This window comes from Hordeum vulgare, chromosome 1H, assembly GCF_904849725.1.
Source record: "Hordeum vulgare subsp. vulgare chromosome 1H, MorexV3_pseudomolecules_assembly, whole genome shotgun sequence".
NCBI lineage: Eukaryota > Viridiplantae > Streptophyta > Magnoliopsida > Poales > Poaceae > Hordeum > Hordeum vulgare.
The window spans coordinates 489,028,586-489,049,732 of NC_058518.1; the positions used below are offsets into that span (position 1 = coordinate 489,028,586).

At 46.8% G+C, this 21,147-nt stretch overlaps 1 protein-coding gene across 2 annotated transcripts; it reads right to left on the minus strand.

The window, feature by feature from the left end:
* Positions 1 to 1,502: 1,502 nt before the first annotated feature.
* Positions 1,503 to 5,493, minus strand: LOC123448624. Of its 2 annotated transcripts, XM_045125587.1 has the most exons (10): positions 5,317 to 5,493; positions 5,049 to 5,244; positions 4,797 to 4,957; positions 4,525 to 4,670; positions 3,905 to 3,967; positions 3,723 to 3,815; positions 3,121 to 3,282; positions 2,925 to 3,031; positions 2,101 to 2,249; positions 1,503 to 2,022 (listed from the first exon to the last, which is right to left on the minus strand). In XM_045125587.1, exons 1-10 carry the CDS (start codon positions 5,429 to 5,431, stop codon positions 1,745 to 1,747), a joined length of 1,470 nt encoding a protein of 489 aa, XP_044981522.1. In that variant the 5' UTR covers positions 5,432 to 5,493; the 3' UTR covers positions 1,503 to 1,744. The 2 variants fall into 2 exon arrangements, with proteins under 2 accessions (XP_044981522.1, XP_044981515.1); XM_045125580.1 differs by having other exon boundaries at positions 5,049 to 5,452.
* Between the last annotated feature and the right edge of the window lie 15,654 nt (positions 5,494 to 21,147).

The following is a 21,147-nucleotide window of genomic DNA, read 5'->3' on the forward strand; positions in this document are numbered from 1 at the left end:
CATTATGTCAATGCGGGTGACATGTCCAGAGGGACGTGTAACAAAAGGGAAGCTCCAAAGTTTACAAGAGAAGTTGGCTAAGTGGGAAGACCACCTGCCGCAAGGAGGTAGAGACGTGAAGACCAGGCCTGTCGCGCAAGCTCTACCAACATATGTGATGGGCGTGTAAAAAGTGCCGGATGGGCTATGCGAAGATCTAACGAAGATTCATGTGTATTGTCAACAACATTGTCATGCCTACTTTAGTGCAACATAGCAACAGATTAAAAATTATTAACATGACAGCAACATGGGTAAACTGGTTGATTAACTGATTAACAAAAATTATTAACTGATTTAATTACTATGAGTCTTCCTAAGTATACATGGAGATGCTCACAATTCATATCAAAGCTTTTCATATGCAGCATGGTTTAATTGCTATGAGTCTTGCAAAATGCAAAGTTTTGTTACAGTTTTAGGACTTTAGTGAAAAAATAGAGGTTTTTAATAACAAGAAACATTATCATAACATATTGAGAGCGAGAAATAAATATGCTCTAGGAAATTTACATGGGATCAAAAGGCATGACATGAATGTACGCACAAAACACATAATAGAAGCATCTCCATATTAGCTATAGATCAATGGCTATCATCAAGTTAAGTTGGCAGGTTTTGACAAGTTTCTGCTTAACATCAGGATACAGTTTTCGACCGGAGCTAGCCACATGCTAATAACTCTGACATGGATGAAAATGCCACTAGAATTTAGGACACAGAAAACTACTCATTTTACATATAGGGCATGTTTTAATGTGATGCACATGTTAAAAGTTAAAGCAAGTTGAAAATGGTTAAATGGTGTTTTTGACAAAATTGGGGTTGTGCTCCTATTGATCTAGCAAGACGGAGGCTGGTTTTGCTCCTGCTGATGGCAGAGAAGAAGGCGAAGACGACGCCGGCGAACACCGGAGCAGAGGAGCTTAAAAACTACTCCTATATCCTGAGGAAGTTGCTGTAGCCGTTCAGCCTGACTGTATTTCCCCCACTTCCTAATACTCCTATAATAGTATCTCTTTTCCCAGAAAAAAAGAAGTAAATGCTGATAGCAGTTGCTTCACCATAAGATTGTTTTGTATTACGCCCCCTTCTAAAACTAACCTTCGGACAACAATAACTGGGAAAAAACCTGAGTGCACACTTTCACCAGGAAATGACATTTGTGTGCTCTTGACAAACGAAAAAGGAAATCAATGCTCTAAAATGCCTATTTTCAAAGCTTTTTATCAGAGAGAATATCACTTGAAAACCATGTTTCAAAGAAAACTTCGTACAACAACGTTTGAAAGTTTCCAAAAAAATCTGAAAAAAAAAACAGATTATGTTGTCAAAAAGATTCAGAATTTTTTTTTGTTTGATGTTTCTTCCGGTTATATTGTTTCATGAGGGAGCATCTTTTGTGTCAAAAAGATTCAGATGACTCTGTTTTTCTGCATCTGAGGGATGACATCTAGACGCAGTGGCAAATCAGAACACAATATTAATTCTGAATGTTAGTGAGCACACAGAAAGTAGCAAGATGTTTGAACCGAGCACACAAGAATAGCTAACCTAATACTAGACTCTAAGACTGTCTGCCACTAAAAACACTGGTAACATCCAGCTGCTATCCTAGCCTAGCCTTCGTAGAATCACTGAATCATACATGTTTCTGCAAGCACTCGAGACATCAGTAACTGATAAATCTGTAATCATAAACAGCTTAAAACAATCCAAAGAAACGATGTCGCTCCTGGCTGCTGCTGCTGCTGCTGCTGCGTCCAGATCCTGCTGGAGTCACCGATATCCTGTCCGCATTCGCAAGCGCCCACCTGTTGAAATCCGGCGAGGACAGTAACTGTTGCATACCCTTTCGTGTCTCTTCTTTGGTGAATGCTTCGTATTCCTCTTTCGTAAACTTCCTCCTCTCTGGGGTAGTGTGGTAGGTCGAATAGTAGCTTTCCCTGTCAAGAACTTGTGACGGCATTTTCTTCTGCGAGCCTGGAGAAGTAAAATGAAGTGATACACTGAGAGAACAATAGTGAATTTGGGAAATCATGCAACGGAAGGATGGCAAACCTGAAAGAGGTGAATTTCTTCTTGGTGTGTGTTTCAGGTATTCACCATGAAGCTTGTTAAACCCATCTTTGTGAGCTCCATTTGTGTTGGAATACCCTCCCAAATCTTCATAGCGGGAGAAGCCTCGTGTGATGCCCTTGGAAAGTCCACTGCATAGAGATATTCATTCAGTCCCTTTCTTTTCAAGAGAAAATATATTTGTTCAAGTTAGTTGTGACTTTCAAGCATATGCAAATAGTTCTTGTCGTGACAACTGACAATAATGTTTATCAAATGAAAAAGGACCACTTCTCAAACCTGGCCTATTAAACACCATTTGAATTTGAACCTCCAACTATTTACACTGTCCAGTTTATCCCTCAGGTCGATTCATTAATGATAATTAGGTGGCATGGTCAACATCCCTGCCACATCGTTCCCATATGGTCATTAAAATTTCATTATGTGTCCAATTTCTACCGTGCTTCTTTCTTCTGTTCCTAGCATTTCTTTTTGTGGAAGTAGTTTTATCTGAATGGTATTTTTTTTTGTACGTGGGCCTCAATTGCTTCTGTAAAAACTGTGTTGGCCATGTCTAGACCAGGAGCTTGCTAGGTTGCTCCTCACTGATACCACCACACTAAGATATTAATATTAACAGTTAACACTACTGATGAGCAGGAGTATACCACTATACCAGCTTCTGCTTAGCGATATTACGTAGGATTAAAATCATGAATAACAAAAGGCTGTAAGCCTGTAATTAGCAAGTTCGTATTCAACTTTAGATAATACAAAGGGGCATTATTATAATAATTGAGGAGGTACTACGTCATAATTCATACCTTAATAAACGGCGTATAAATCCTGACATCCCTTCAATCCTTGAAAATGTCTTGATGATTATACAACAGACTAAAGCTGCGAATGCAAGGAGATAGTCCAGAGAACTCTACAGGAATCAAAGACGCAAAACTGCCAGTCAATGAAGTGATAACTAGTAGAATAGCCAGGAAACAGCCATCGTTACAAAAAAAATACCTGGAGGATCAAGACAGCAGAAACAATCAAGATAGCCCACTCGACGAAATAGGCCACGCCAGTATCAACAGATCCTTCTTCCGTTAGAACAAGTTTACGGACTCCCCAGAAACCAAACCAGGCTCCAGCTAGGATGACGCAAACAAGAAGGAATATTCCCAGCTGCAAATGTAGTTTACATGTTCTTATGTCAATAGAGCAATGATAGAAATGAAACTCGAACAGAATAATGATGTTACAACAATAATAATACCTATATGGTACTCCAACTTAAAGAGATTGGTCTAACCATGTATAAAAACATTAACAATCCCTTTCTAGGGCAATATAGTAGAACCCGGCAATTAGACAATAGGAACTCAAAAGGACAAGCATTTGTAACATATTTAGAAGAATCATAAACAGTAATCCACTAGTCCAGTTTATACTTCATAGTGATCTACCAAGACAAAACAGAGAAAATATAAGCGTCAAGAATGTCAAAGTCCTTGGGCAATTTAAATTGTTATGCCTTAAATAAGTGGCAATGTAAGTGTAGGTGGAAATTAAATGAGCACAATGAACCATAGATGACACTATTCCTGGATGGAGAACTTACATACAGGATTATGCATGTCTTCAGCGATTCCCATTTCCACAAGAATTGAACGCAGCAGTCCCGACAAATAGTGCAGAAAATATGTTGTCATGCCAACCTGTTGTTTTGAGAAATTATCATGATGTCCAAGAGTGTGAAAATGAAATTAGAGAAGAAAACTATCTAAATGGTCAAATGAGTACTCACAACTGAAGAGTACGCAAAAATAGCAAGCGAACTCTTTCTGCCAGTAGGTAAAAGCTTCATTCCCTGAAAGAAGATATAGCAAAAAGGGGCAGGTAGTGAGAAATAGAAATAACAACTCGAAATAAGATATAGCAAAAAGGGACAGGTAGTGAGAAATAGAAATAACAACTCGGAACGTGACTGCCTACCCAAGTAGCAGACAAAAAGGCTATACAAACCAAGTATGACTTCTGGGAAATTAGGCATCATGAACAGCACAAAGCAAGTGAATACATTCAGGAAAAACAAATGAACAGGGAAAGAAAAGGAGGGAGATAATATCCACCAAGCTGTAGGAAAGCACATGTTGCAGGATTCTGTTCAATAGTGCCATATATGCTACTCTAATTATCATGGCCCAACTGGTATTGTGAAGTACTCCCTCTGTAAACTAATTAAGAGCGTTTAGCTTACTAAAAATAGTGTTCTAAATGCTCTTATATTAGTTTACGGAGGGAGTAGAGAATAAGAGAACTTCACTCAACCATTATGAAAATAGACTAATTCACCAATGCTAGTTATCTCTAGTTATCAGATTAAGTGGCGCTCCACAGAGAACAGGGTATAGAGGAAGAGCTTACCTGAAAGAGTATAATCAGCACCACAAGGAAAATGCCGATGGTCATGGCGCCACCATAGTAGAACACTAGTGACTGACTAAGCGTGTGGGCCAGTGCCATCAGCACCACCCCCAGCACCAGGAACAACGCCCTGTGGAACAAGAACTCTGCAGAGACAAACACAAAAGCCCCGATTCCCCAGTCAAAATCTCGCCTGGCAGACGCCCGTCAAGGTGTGCATACATTACAACAAGCAGTACCACTGAAATGCAATAAGGATAGAGAACCCCCACCTTCCTCCGTGGACACCACGACGGACCTCGAAGGGTCCGCCGGCATCCGGAAGTCGATGATCCGGTGGTCGTAGGGCGAGAGGGACTGCGCCCAGAGCCCGCTCTTAGGCACCTTGTGCCACTGCGAGGCGGCGCACTTGCACGGACCAACCGTGGCATTCCTGCAAGCACCGCAGACCGAGAAATCAGGCCGAGAAGCGCAGGCAAGCAGGCACGAGAAGGAGAGAGGACGGTAGGGTTTCCGTTGCTTACCGGTGGAAGCAGAGCTCGAGGGCGTCGGGGCGGGAGGCGTTGGCGCGGAGGCGCAGGGCGTGGAAGAAGCGGGACGGGTCGCGGAAACGGGAGGCGCGGGCGCGGAGATGGACGCGCGTGCAGAAGGGGCCGCGGGCGTCCCCGGCGAGCGGCCCCGCCGGCGGGAGGCGGAGCGAGGCCGGCGGGTGCGAGGCGACTGCGAGACGGCTAGGGTTAGGGTTTAGTTTTACAGGGATTTGGGGAGGGGTGTGCGAGGCGTGGAGCTTACCGGTTAGCTCGGCGGCGGCGGCGGCGACGGCGGGGACGGAGAGGGCGCTGGCGGTGCCGCCGAGGAGGGCGGCGAGCAGGAGAGGGAGGAGGAGGAGACGGCGCGGCGGCGGCATGGCGTCGGTGGCGAGGTGGTGGATTTGGGGAATTTTATTTTTTCTGGGCAAGGGAGGCGGGAGAAATCAAGTATGGGAGGAGCGCGTGCGTTGGCTACTTGGCTTTGAAACAACGCTGTCTGTCCGTTCATTTTTTTTTTCTTTTGCCTTCTCTCGTAAGTCACCTCCTCTCCTTCTTCTCTCTCTTAAAAAAAAATGGTCACTGCCTCTCCTACATAAATTTTTCATCAAAATTCAACAATTCAGACACGCCACAAATAAGACTCACGTCCGGGCCATGGCTGACCACTTGGCTTTGAAACAACTCGTTGTGCGTGCAAAGTTCGGCGAGTGGATGACATTCGCGAAACATAGGCGGTCGCGAATCAGTTTTTCCTTTTTTGTGCTTTTGCCTTCTCTTGCGAGCCACCTCCTCCCGACGCGGGGAGAGTTGTGCTATCGGAAGGGGGGAGAGGAGCGGCTTATGGAAGAAGCAGGGGCGGCGTCGCATGCATGACGTGTGGTGTTACATGGCCGGTGGTCGAGCGGATGCTCCAAGCTAGGCGGGGGTGCAATAGTTAGGGCACCTGGCGTTGCGGGGACACGGCCACAGCGCTGCTGCAAGGTGTTAAGATTAAATTACAATCTGTAATTAAGGGGAAATCTCCCCTTACCCGACGAACGTGCGGTTGCACCCGCACAGATGCCCGCGTCCTTGTGCAACCGATGCATCTCCCTCGAACTGACTCCTTCTCTGGATCATCGTGTCTCTTTGGAAGATATTTAAGCTTCCTATAATCCATCGATTAAGGAGATTCAGTCACTTGATTCAAAACACGTTATCAGCACGAGCCTACCAAGAGCGAAGAGCAAGAGAGAAAGAGAGAACAAAGAAGAAAGGGAGGGAAGGAACACTCGCGGACGGTGAGATGCCGGGCCTTGTCTCCTTCTTTCTCCGTCTGATATGCGAGGACGGTCGCCACTACCGCCTTGTTGGTCGTCGCCGCCATGGAGTGGGTGGCCCCCGGCGTTCTCGTCGCCGGATGCAAGCCATCCGCCGTTACGGCCGCGATGTCGCTCGACGCGGCCATCACGGCACTGGAGGGGCGCGCATGGAGGTCATCACACCCGTGGACGCGGCCGTCGTGCCGCCGGAAGTGCCCACCATGGTGCTCCTCGCGCCCGTGACCATTCGCCGATGAGGTTCGACCCCTGGCTGACGGCCGACCCGAGCTTCCCTGCGATGCACGGGGCTGCAGCCGCACCTGCTCCGCCCCCAGGTCTCCACCTCCACCCCCTTCTCCACCAGCGTCTTGGCTCGCACTGTCGACGCCCACGAGGTAGCTGAGACCACCGGCCTGAGCCGTAGCCCCCCGGGCTACGTGTGTGTCTTGATGCGCGCCTTCATGGACGAAGAGGCCGCTCTCGGCTTTGTATCGGCGCCTCCGGCGTCATCCGCCTCAGAGTTGGGATGGAAGGCGCCGACGCCGATGATTGCAATCTCTGGCGATGGCTAGACGAATGCTGATGACAACAAACATTCCCCTACGGCACCAGAAGAATGCTGCTAGCACTCCCCGGCAACGAAACTAGAAGAATGTTGTTGATGGCCCACCAGTGCGTGGGTTCGCAGCAGTTTTCGAGGGTAGAGTATTCGACCCAAATTTGTTGGTACGCCAGGCAGGAGGTGAGAGAATACTCTCGAGTATTAGCAGCTGAATTTGTCATATTCAACCACACCTGAAAGATTAGTATCTGCAAGCACAGTAGTAACAGCAAAGTAGTATGATAACAACGGTGTCAGAAATGACTGTTGACGGCAGACTATTCCTAACGATTGTATCAATGGCGCTAAGTTGCCCGTCGACGGAAATTGTCAGTTCCCGTCAACGTCTAGCGAACCAAAATTGTAGCAGGTAACAACAGTGTAACGAGCAATAGCAACGGCAAGGAAAAGCAGTAGTGACAGCAGTAGCAAGTAGCAACAGTAGCAAGCGACAGTAGTAGCAACAGTAGTAGCAGCAGCAGCAGAGCAAAACAAGTAACAGCAGTAGCAACAGTAGTAGCAGCAGCAGCAGAGCAAGACAAGTAACAACAGTAGCAACAGTAGTAGCAGCAGCAGCAGAGCAAGACAAGTAACAGCAGTAGGACAAACTGGTAGGCAATGGGTCGGTGATTTGTTTGGATGATATTCATCATGCAATAGTTATAACACGGAGAGATATGTGGCTAGCTCCCATTCGTCAATGTGATGTAGGCATGCATTCCGTGTGTCGTCATACGTACTTAGGGAAAAGAACTTGCATGACATCTATTGTCCATCCCTCCCGTGGCAGAGGGTCCAAAAGGAAACTACGGGATATTAAGGTTCTCCTTTTAATAAAGAACCGGACCAACGCATTAGCACTTGGTGAACACATGAACTCCTCAAACTATGGTCATCACCAGGAGTGGTTCCGGTTATTGTCACTCCGGGGTTGCCGGATCATAACACATAGTAGGTAACTACAACTTGCAAGATCGGATCTAAAACACACATATATTGGTGACAACATAATAATTTCAGATCTGAAATCATGGCACTCGGGCCCTAGTGACAAGCATTAAGCATGGCAAAGTAGTAGCAACATCAATCTCAGAACATAGTGGATACTAGGGATCAATCCCCATCAAAACTAACTCGATTACATGATAGATCTCATCCTACTCATCACCGCCCAGCGAGCCTACGAATAGATTACTCACGAACGACGAAGAGCTTCATGGAATTGGAGAGGGAAGAAGGTTGATGATGACGATGGTGACGATTTCCCCTCTCCGGAGCCCAAGACGGACTCCAGATCTGCCCTCCAGATGAAGAACAGGTGGTGGCGGCGCCTCCGTGTCGTAAACGCGGCGAAAACTTCTCTTTTTATTTTTTCTGGGACGAAAGGGGACTTATAGACCTGAGGTTGGGGGCGGCAGAGCCGTGTGGGCCCCACAAGCCTGCCCACCGCCACCAGGGGGTGGTGGCGGAGCCAGGGCTTGTGGCCCACTGGCTCACCCCCTCAGGTGGAACTTGGCGCAGATATTTTTTATATTTTCCAAAACTGCTCCCCGTAATTTTTCAGGACGTTTGGAGAACTTTGATTTCTACACAAAAATAACACCAAGGCAATTCTGCTCAAAACGGCGTCAGTCGAGGTTAGTTTCATTCAAATCATGTAAATTAGAGTCCAAAACAAGGGCAAAAGAGTTTGGAAAAGTATATACGATGGAGACGTATCAACTCCCCCAAGCTTAAAACCTTGCTTGTCCTCAAGCAACTCAGTTGACAAACTGAGAGAGAAAGAAAAACTTTGACAAACTCTGTTTGATCTTGTTGTTGCAACTATGTCTAACTCATAACCAGAATTTCAGCAAGATCACAAGTTAACCACATAAGCAAATGACACAAAGGTCTCACGGTAAACTAATATCAATGGCATAATCAGCTAACGAGCAAATAATAATGAGTTTCAAATACCAAGACTTCAATCAAAACAAGCATGAAGCAATATGAATATGTGGTATCTCGCTAGCTCTTTCTGAGACCGCAAAACATAAATGCAGAGCACTTTCAAAGATCAAGGGCTGACTAAGCTTGGGGGAGTTGATACGTTTCCATCGAATCTACTTTTCCAAACTCTTTTGCCCTTGTTTTGGACTCTAATTTGCATGATTTTAATGAAACTAACCTGGACTAACGTTGTTTTCAGCAGAATTGCCTTGGTGTTATTTTTGTGCAGAAATCAAAGTTCTCCAAACATCCTAAAAATTTACGGGGAGCAGTTTTGGAAAATATAAAAAATATCTGCGCCAAGTTCCACCTCAGGGGGTGGGCCAGTGGGCCACAAGCCCTGGTTCCGCCACCACCACCCTGGTGGCGGTGGGCGGGCTTGTGGGGCCCACACAGCTCTGCCGCCCCCAACCTCAGGTCTATAAGTCCCCTTTCGTCCCAGAATTACAATGTTTAGTCAGCCCTTGATCTTTGAAAGTGCTCTGCATTTATGTTTTGCGGTCTCAGAAAGAGCTAGCGAGATACCTGTTGGAAATATGCCCTAGAGGCAATAATAAATTAGTTATTATTATATTTCTTTGTTCATGATAATCGTTTATTATCCATGCTATAATTGTATTGATTGGAAACACAGTGCATGTGTGGATACATAGACAAAACACTGTCCCTAGTAAGCCTCTAGTTGACTAGCTCGTTGATCAAAGATGGTCAAGGTTTCCTGACCATAGGCAAGTGTTGTCACTTGATAATGGGATCACATCATTAGGAGAATCATGTGATGGACTAGACCCAAACTAATAGACGTAGCATGTTGATCGTGTCATTTTGTTGCTACTGTTTTCTGTGTGTCAAGTATTTGTTCCTATGACCATGAGATCATATAACTCACTGACACCGGAGGAATGCTTTGTGTGTATCAAACGTCGCAACATAACTGGGTGACTATAAATATGCTCTACAGGTATCTCCGAAGGTGTTCGTTGAGTTAGTATGGATCGAGACTGGGATTTGTCACTCTGTGTGACGGAGAGGTATCTCGGGGCCCACTCGGTAATACAACATCACACACAAGCCTTGCAAGCAATGTGACTTAGTGTAAGTTGTGGGATCTTGTATTACGGAACGAGTAAAGAGACTTGCCGGTAAACGAGATTGAAATAGGTATGCGGATACTGACGATCGAATCTCGGGCAAGTAACATACTGAAGGACAAAGGGAATGACATACGTGATTATATGAATCCTTGGCACTGAGGTTCAAACGATAAGATCTTCGTAGAATATGTAGGATCCAATATGGGCTTCCAGGTCCCGCTATTGGATATTGACCGAGGAGTCACTCGGGTCATGTCTACATAGTTCTCGAACCCGCACGGTCTGCACACTTAAGGTTCGACGTTGTTTTATGCGTATTTGAGTTATATGGTTGGTTACCGAATGTTGTTCGGAGTGCCGGATGAGATCACGGACGTCACGAGGGTTTCCGAAATGGTTCGGAAACGAAGATTGATATATAGGATGACTTCATTTGGTTACCGGAAGGTTTTCGGGCATTACCGGTAATGTACCGGGAATGACGAATGGGTTCCGGATCTTCACCGGGAGGGGGGACCACCCACCCGGGAGGGCCCAAGGACCTTGGGAATGGCACACCAAGTAGGTGGGGTCAGCCCAAGGCTGTCTTGCGCAAGAGAAAGAAAAACCAAAAGAAGAGAAAAAAAAGGGAAAGGTGGGAAAAGAGAGAAGGACTCCACCTTCCAATCCTAGTTGGACTAGGATTGGAGGAGGACTCCTCCTCCCCTTGGTGGCGCAGCCCTTGGGGCTCCTTGAGCCTCAAGGCAAGCCTCCCCTCCCTCCTCCTATATATATGGAGCAATTAGGGCTGATTTGGGACAACTTTTTCAAGGCAACCCGACCACATACCTCCACGGTTTTACCTCTAGATCGCGTTTCTGCAGAACTCGGGCGGAGCCCTGCCGAGATAAGATCATCACCAACCTCCGGAGCGCCGTCACGCTGCCGGAGAACTCATCTACCTCTCCGTCTCTCTTGCTGGATCAAGAAGGCCGAGATCATCGTCGAGCTGTACGTGTGCTGAACGCGGAGGTGCCGTCCGTTCGGCACTAGATCATGGGACGGATCGCGGGACGGTTCGTGGGACGGTTCGCGGGGCGGATCGAGGGACGTGAGGACGTTCCACTACATCAACCGCCTTCACTAACGCTTCTGCTGTGCGATCTACAAGGGTACGTAGATCTGAAATCCCCTCTCGTAGATGGACATCACCATGATAGGTCTTCGTGCGCGTAGGAAATTTTTTGTTTCCCATGCTACGTTCCCCAACAGTGGCATCATGAGCTAGGTTCATGCGTAGATGTAATCTCGAGTAGAACACAAAAGTTTTTGTGGGCGGTGATGTGCGTTTTGCTGCCCTCCTTAGTCTTTTCTTGATTCCGCTATATTGTTGGATCGAAGCGGCTCAGACCGATATTACTCGTACGCTTACGAGAGACTGGTTTCATCGCTACGAGTAACTCCGTTGCTCAAATATGACCGACGAGTGTCGGTTTCTCCAACTTTAGTTGAATCGGATTTGACCGAGAAGGTCCTTGGATGAGGTTAAATAGCAATTCATATATCTCCGTTGTGGTGTTTGCGTAAGTAAGATGCGATCCTACTAGATACCCATGGTCACCACGTAAAACATGCAACAACAATTAGAGGACGTCTAACTTGTTTTTGCAGGGTATGCTTGTGATGTGATATGGCCAACGATGTCATGTGATATATTGGATGTATGAGATGATCATGTTGTAATAGTTAATATCGACTTGCACGTCGATGGTACGACAACCGGCAGGAGCCATAGGGTTGTCTTTAAACTAACGTTTGTGCTTGCAGATGCGTTTACTATATTGCTAGGACGTAGCTTTAGTAGTAATAGCATGAGTAGCACGACAACCCCGATGGCGACACGTTGATGGAGATCATGATGATGGAGATCATGGTGTGACGCCGGTGACAAGAAGATCGTGCCGGTGCTTTGGTGATGGAGATCAAGAAGCACATGATGATGGCCATATCATGTCCCTTATGAATTGCATGTGATGTTAATCCTATATGCACCTTATCTTGCTTAGAACGACGGTAGCATTATGAGGTGATCTTGTTGGGTAACGTAGCATAAATTCAAAATTTTCCTACGCATATTCAGATCTTCCTATGGAGAGACCAGCAACGAGAGAGGGGTAAGAGCATCTTCATACCTTTGAAGATCGCTAAGCGGAAGCGTTGCTATAATGCGGTTGATGGAGTCGTACTCGCAGCGATTCCGATCTAGTGCCGAACTACGGCACCTCCGCGTTCAGCACACGTGCAGCCCGGTGACGTCTCCCGCACCTTGATCCAGAAAGGAGGAGGGAGAGGTTGGGGAAGAACTCCAGCAGCATGACGGCGTGGTGTCGATGGAGAGACGAGGTCTCCCGGCAGGGCTTCGCCAAGCACCGGCAGAGAGGAGGAGGAAGAAGAGTAGGGCTCCGTCGAGGGAGAGGGAAAAAGTGTGTTCCCCAATGGCCAAAGTGCCCACTATATATAGGGGAAGGGGAGAGGGGGTGCCACCCCTAGGGTTCCCACCCTAGGGGGTGCGGCAGCCCCCCCAGATGGGAGGTGTGGCGGCCAGAGGGGGAGGAGGGGGTGGCGCACCATCTCGTGGGCCTTAGGCCCACCTGGCTTAGGGTTTGCCCCCCCTTTTCTCTCCCCTGCGCATTGGGCTGAGTGGGGAGGCGCACCAGCCCACCTAGGGGCTGGTTCCCACCCCCACTTGGCCCACCTTACCTCCCGGGGTCGTTGCCCCCTTTCGGTGGTCCCCCGGGGCCACCTCCGGTGGTCCCCCGGGGCCACCTCCGGTGGTCCCGGTACATTACCGGTGACGCCCGAAACACTTCCGGTGTCCAAAACCATCCGTCCTATATATCAATCTTTACCTCCGGACCATTCCGGAGCTCCTCGTGACGTCCGGGATCTCATCCGGGACTCCGAACAACTTTCGGTAACCTCGTATAATAATTCCCTATAACCCTAGTGTCATCGAACCTTAAGTGTGTTGACCCTACGGGTTCGGGAGACAGGCAGACATGACCGAGACACCTCTCTGGCCAATAACCATCAGCGGGATCTGGATACCCATGGTGGCTCCCACTTGCTCCACGATGATCTCATCGGATGAACCACGATGTCAAGGATTCAATCAATCCCGTATACGATTCCCTTTGTCTGTCGATATAGAACTTGCCCGAGATTCGATCGTCGGTATACCTATACCATGTTCAATCTCGTTACCGGTAAGTCTCTTTACTCGTTCCGTAGCACGTCATCGGGTGACTAACTCCTTAGTCATATTGAGCTCATGATGATGTTCTACCGAGTGGGCCCAGAGATACCTCTCCGTCACACGGAGTGACACTTACCGATCTCGATTCGTATCAACCCAACAGACACTTTCGGAGGTACCCGTAGTGCACCTTTATAGTCACCCAGTTACGTTGTGACGTTTGATACACCCAAAGCACTCCTACGGTATCCGGGAGTTGCACAATCTCACGGTCGAAGGAAAAGATACTTGACATTAGAAAAGCATTAGCATACGAACAATACGATCTAGTGCTAGGCTTAGGATTGGGTCTTGTCCATCACATCATTCTCCCAATGATGTGATCCCGTTATCAATGACATCTAATGCCCATGATCAGGAAACCATGATCATCTATTGACTAACGAGCTAGCCAACTAGAGGCTTGCTAGGGACACATTGTGATCTATTTATTCACACATGTATTACTGTTTCCTGTTAATACAATTATAGCATGAACAATAGACGATTATCATGAACAAGGAAATATGATAATAACCATATTATTATTGCCTCTAGGGCATATTTCCAACAGTCTCCCACTTGCACTAGAGTCAATAATCTAGTTACATTGTGATGTATCGAACACCCATAGCATTGTGGTGTTGATCATGTTTTGCTCGTGGAAGAGGTTTAGTCAACGGGTCTGCAATATTCAGATCCGTATGTACTTTACAAATATCTATCACTCCACTCTGGACATGGTCCTGGATGGAGTTGTAGCGGCGTTTGATGTGCTTCGTCTTCCGGTGAAACCTGGGCTCCTTGGCTATGGCAATGGCCCCAGTGTTATCACAGAAGAGTGTCATTGGACCCGACGCGCTTGGAACCACTCCAAGGTCGGTGATGAGCTCCTTCATCCAAATTCCTTCATGAGCTGCTTCTGAAGCAGCTATGTACTCCGCTTCACATGTAGATGCTGCCACGACTTCTTGCTTGCTGCTGCACCAGCTCATTGCCCCACCATTCAACACATATACGTATCCGGTCTGTGACTTAGAGTCATCCGGATCTGTGTCGAAGCTAGCATCGACGTAACCCTTTATGACGAGCTCTTCGTCACCTCCATAAACGAGAAACATTTCCTTAGTCCTTTTCAGGTACTTAAGGATATTCTTGACCGCTGTCCAGTGCTCCATACCTGGATCACTTTGGTACCTCCCTACCAAACTTATGGCAAGGTTTATATCAGGTCTGGTACACGACATGGCATACATTAGAGAGCCCACGGCTGAAGCGTAGGGGACAGAACTCATCTTCTCTCTATCTGCTACCGTGGTCGGCGACTGAGTCTTACTCAATCTCATACCTTGCAAAACTGGCAAGAACCCTTTCTTTGAGTTTTCCATATTGAACTTCTTCAATATCTTGTCAAGGTATGTACTTTGCGAAAGACCTATGAGGCGTCTTGATCTATCTCTATAGATCTTGATGCCTAATATGTATGCAGCTTCTCCAAGGTCCTTCATTGAAAAACTCTTGTTCAAATAGGCCTTTATGCTCTCCAACATCTCTATATTATTCCCCATCAATAATATGTCATCCACATACAGTATGAGGAAAGCTACAGAGCTCCCACTCACTTTCTTGTACAGACAGGCTTCTCCGTAAACCTGTATGAACCCAAACGCTTTAATCACCTCATTAAAGCGAATGTTCCAACTCCGAGATGCTTGCACCAGCCCATAGATGGAGCGCTGGAGCTTGCACACTTTGTTAGCACCCTTAGGGTCGACAAAACCTTCTGGTTGCATCATATACAACTCTTCCTTAAGGTTCCCGTTAAGGAACGTTGTTTTGACGTCCATTTGCCAAATTCCATAATCATAAAAGGCGGCAATTGCTAACATGATTCGGACTGATTTCAGCTTCGCTACGGGAGAGAAAGTCTCTTCGTAGTGAACTCCTTGAATTTGTCGAAAACCCTTTGCGACAAGTCGAGCTTTGTAAACGGTTACATTACCGTTTGCATCAGTCTTCTTCTTGAAGATCCATTTATTTTCTATGGCTCGCCGGTCATCGGGCAAGTCCACCAAAGTCCATACTTTGTTCTCATACATGGATCCTATCTCGGATTTCATAGCCTCAAGCCATTTGTTGGAATCCGGGCCCGCCATCGCTTCTTCATAGTTCGAAGGTTCACCGTTGTCTAACAACATGATTTCCATCACAGGGTTGTCGTACCACTCTGGTGCGTAGCGTGCCCTTGTGGACCTTCGCGGTTCAGTAGTAACTTGATCTGAAGCTTCATGATCATCATCATTAACTTCCTCTTCAGTCGGTGTAGGCGCCACACGAACAACTTCCCGCGCTGTGCTACTATCCTGTTCGAGAGGGGGTGTAATTACCTCATCAAGTTCTACCTTCCTCCCACTTACTTCTTTCGAGAGAAACTCTTTCTCTAGAAAGGATCCGTTCTTGGCAACAAAGGTTTTACCTTCAGATCTAAGATAGAAGGTATACCCAATAGTTTCCTTAGGGTATCCTATGAATACGCATTTCTCCGCTTTGGGTTCGAGCTTTTCTGGTTGAAGTTTCTTCACATAAGCATCGCAGCCCCAAACTTTAAGAAACGACAACTTAGGCTTCTCGCCAAACCATAGTTCATACGGTGTCGTCTCAACGGATTTAGACGGTGCCCTATTTAAAGTGAATGATGCAGTTTCTAATGCGTATCCTCAAAATGATAGCGGTAAGTCGGTAAGAGACATCATAGATCATACCATCTCTAATAAAGTGCGGTTACGACGTTCAGACACTCCGTTGCATTGCGGTGTGCGAGGCGGCGTCAGTTGTGAAACGATTCCACACTTCCTTAGGTGTGTGCCAAACTCGTGACTCAAATATTCTCCTCCACGATCAGATCGTAGACATTTGATTTTTCTGTCACGTTGATTCTCAACCTCACTCTGAAATTCCTTGAACTTTTCAAACGTCTCAGATTTGTGCTTCATCAAGTAGATATACCCATACCTACTCAAATCATCGGTGAGAGTGAGAACATAACGATAACCACCGCGAGCTTCAACGTTCATTGGACCACACACATCAGTATGTATTATTTCCAATAAGTCGGTTGCTCTCTCCATTATTCTTGAGAATGGAGTCTTAGTCATCTTGCCCATGAGGCACGGTTCGCATGTGTCAAATGATTCAAAGTCAAGAGACTCTAATAGTCCATCAATATGGAGCTTCTTCATGCGCTTAACGCCGATATGACCAAGGCGGCAGTGCCACAAGTATGTGGGACTGTCATTATCAACTTTACATCTTTTGGTACTCACATTATGAATATGTGTAACATCACGATCGAGATTCATTAAGAATAAACCATTCACCAGCGGAGCATGACCATAAAACATATCACTCATATAAATAGAACAACCATTATTCTCTGACTTAAATGAGTAGTCGTCTCGCATTAAGCAAGACCCTGATACAATGTTCATGCTTAAAGCTGGTACTAAATAACAATTATTAAGGTTTAAAACTAATCCCGATGGTAGACGTAGAGGTAGCGTGCCGACGGCGATCACATCGACCTTTGAACCATTCCCGACGCGCATCGTCACCTCGTCCTTGACCAGTCTCCGCTTATTCCGCAGTTCCTGCTTTGAGTTGCAAATGTGAGCAACAGCACCGGTATCAAATACCCAGGAGCTACTACGAGCGCTGGTAAGGTACACATCAATAACATGTATATCACATATACCTTTAACGTTGCCGGCCTTCTTGTCCGCTAAGTATTTGGGGCAGTTCCGCTTCCAGTGACCTTTTCCCTTGCAATAGAAGCACTCAGTCTCAGGCTTGGGTCCATTCTTTTTCTTCTTCCCAGCATCTGGCTTACCGGGCGCGGCAACAACTTTGCCGTCTTTCTTGAAGTTCTTCTTACCCTTGCCTTTCTTGAAACTAGTGGTCTTGTTGACCATCAACACTTGATGCTCTTTCTTGATTTCTACTTCTGCAGACTTGAGCATCGAGTACAACTCAGGAATGGTCTTATCCATCCCTTGCATGTTGTAGTTAAGCACAAAGCCTTTGTAGCTTGGTGGGAGAGACTCGAGGATTCTGTCAATTATAGCATCATCCGGAAGTTCGACTCCAAGTGAAGTGAGACGACCGTGTAACCCAGACATTTTGAGTATGTGCTCACTGACAGAACTGTTCTCCTCCATCTTACAGCTAAAGAACTTGTCGGAGACTTCATATCTCTCGACACGGGCATGAGCTTGAAAAACTAGCTTCAGCTCCTGGAACATCTCATATGCCGCGTGTTGCTCAAAACGCCTTTGGAGCCCCGTTTCTAAACTGTATAACATGCCACACCTAACCAGAGAGTAGTCATCACTCCGCGTTTGCCAGACGTTCAGAATGTCCTAGGCTGCTGCGGGAGCGGGAGGGTCACCTAGCGGCGCATCAAGGACATAAGCCTTTTTAGCTCCTTCAAGGATGAGCTTCAAGTTGCGAACCCAGTCCGCATAGTTGCTACCATCATCTTTCAGCTTGTTTTTCTCTAGGAATGCGTTGAAATTGAGGTTGACGTTGGACATCTACAATATTTATAAAGACAACTTTTAGACTAAGTTCATGACAATTAAGTTCATTTAGTCAAATTAAGTATGAACTCCCACTTAAATTGGCATCCCTCTAGTCATCTAAGTGATACATGATCCATGTTAACTAACCCGTGTCCGATCATCACGTGAGACGGACTAGTCACCATGGTGAGCAACTCCATGCTGATCGTATTCAACCATACGACTCATGTTCGACCTTTCGGTCTCTTGTATTCGAGGTCATGTCTGTACGTGCTAATCTCGTCGAGTCAACCTAGGTGTTTCGCGTGTGTAAATCTGGCTTACACCCGTTGTATGCGAACGTTAGAATCTATCACACCCGATCATCACGTGGTGCTTCAAGACAACGAACCTTCGCAACAGTGCACACTTAGGGGAATTCGTTCTCGAAATTTTAAGAGGGATCATCTTATTATGCTACCGTCGTTCTAAGCAATAAGATGTAAAACATGATAAACATCACAATGCAATCATATAGTGACATGATATGGCCATTATCATCTTTGCTCTTTCGATCTCCATCTTCAGGCATCGCATGATCATCATCGTCACCGGCGTGACACCATGATCTCCATCATCATGTCTCCGTGAAGTCGTCACGCCAACTACTACTATAGCTAACCGTTAGCAATGAAGTAAAAGTAGTAAGCACATGGCGTTGCATCTCATACAATAAATTAATACAACTCCTATGGCTCCTGTCGGTTGTCATACTCATCGACATGCAAGTCGTGAAACCTATTACAATAACATGATCATCTCATACATCATACATGCAACATCACAACTTTGGCCATATCACATCACATGTCAAAACCTGCAAAAACAAGTTAGACGTCCTCTAATTGTTGTTGCAAGTTTTACGTGGCTGATTTGGGTTTCTAGCAAGAACGCCTTCTTACCTACGTGACAACCACAACGATGATATGCCAAAGCTATTTACCCTTCATAAGGACCCTTTTCATCAAATCCAATCCGACTAGAGTAGGAGAGACAGACACCCGCTAGCCACCTTTATGCACGGTGTGCATGTCTGTTGGTGGAACCAGTCTCACGTAAGCGTACGTGTAAAGTCGGTCCGGGCCGCTTCATCCCACAATACCGCCGGAAAAAAATAAGACTAGTAGCGGCAAGCAAATTGACAAATCATCGCCCACAACTTTTGTGTTCTACTCGTGCATAGAATCTACGCATAGAAAACCTGGCTCGGATGCCACTGTTGGGTAACGTAGCATAAATTCAAAATTTTCCTACGCATATTCAAATCTTCCTATGGAGAGACCAGCAACGAGAGAGGGGTAAGAGCATCTTCATACCTTTGAAGATCGCTAAGCGGAAGCGTTGCTAGAACGTGGTTGATGGAGTCGTACTCGCAGCGATTCCGATCTAGTGCAGAACTACGGCACCTCCGCGTTCAACACACGTGCAGCCCGGTGACGTCTCCCGCACCTTGATCCAGCAAGGAGGAGGGAGAGGTTGGGGAAGAACTCCAGCAGCACGACGGCGTGGTGTCGATGGAGAGACGAGGTCTCCCGGCAGGGCTTCGCCAAGCACCGGCAGAGAGGAGGAGGAAGAAGAGCACGACTGCGCCGAGGGAGAGGGAAAAAGTGTGTTCCCCAATGGCCAAAGTGCCCACTATATATAGGGGAAGGGGAGAGGGGGTGCCACCCCTAGGGTTCCCACCCTAGGGGGTGCGGCAGCCCCCCCAGATGGGAGCTGCGGCGGCCAGAGGGGGAGGAGGGGGTGGCGCACCATCTGGTGGGCCTTAGGCCCACCTGGCCTAGGGTTTGCCCCCCCCTTTTCTCTCCCGTGCGCATTGGGCTGAGTGGGGAGGCGCACCAGCCCACCTAGGGGATGGTTCCAACCCCCACTTGGCCCACCTTACCTCCCGGGGTCGTTGCCCCCTTTCGGTGGTCCCCCGGGGCCACCTCCGGTGGTCCCGGTACATTACCGGTGACGCCCGAAACACTTCCGGTGTCCAAAACCATTCGTCCTATATATCAATCTTTACCTCCGGACCATTCCGGAGCTCCTCGTGACGTCCGGGATCTCATCCGGGACTCCGAACAACTTTCGGTAACCTCGTATAATAATTCTCTATAACCCTAGTGTCATCGAACCTTAAGTGTGTTGACCCTACGGGTTCGGGAGACAAGCAGACATGACCGAGACACCTCTCTGGCCAATAACCATCAGCGGGATCTGGATACCCATGGTGGCTCCCACTTGCTCCACGATGATCTCATCGGATGAACCACGATGTCAAGGATTCAATCAATCCCGTATACGATTCCCTTTGTCTGTCGGTATAGAACTTGCCCGATATTCGATCGTCGGTATACCTATACCATGTTCAATCTCGTTACCGGTAAGTCTCTTTACTCGTTCCGTAGCACGTCATCGTGTGACTAACTCCTTAGTCATATTGAGCTCATGATGATGTTCTACCGAGTGGGCCCAGAGATACCTCTCCGTCACACGGAGTGACAAATCCCGATCTCGATTCGTATCAACCCAACAGACACTTTCGGAGGTACCCGTAGTGCACCTTTATAGTCACCCAGTTACGTTGTGACGTTTGATACACCCAAAGCACTCCTACGGTATCCGGGAGTTGCACAATCTCACGGTCGAAGGAAAAGATACTTGACATTAGAAAAGCATTAGCATACGAACAATACGATCTAGTGCTAGGCTTAGGATTGGGTCTTGTCCATCACATCATTCTCCCAATGATGTGATCCCGTTATCAATGACATCTAATGCCCATGATCAGGAAACCATGATCATCTATTGACTAACGGGCTAACCAACTAGAGGCTTGCTAGGGACACATTATGATCTATTTATTCACACATGTATTACTGTTTCCTGTTAATACAATTATAGCATGAACAATAGACGATTATCATGAACAAGGAAATATGATAATAACCATATTATTATTGCCTCTAGGGCATATTTCCAACAGATCTCTCACTAAAATTTCAAGACGAAATTGTGTTCTCCCCGAACGTGCACCGTTGCGACAGTTCTTCGTTTCGAGACACCACGTGATGATCGGGTGTGATAGACTCAATGTTCACATACAACGGGTGCAAAACAGTTGCACACGCGGAACACTCGGGTTAAGCTTGACGAGCCTAGCATGTGCAGACATGGCCTCGGAACACATGAGACCGAAAGGTCGAGCATGAATCGTATAGTTGATATGA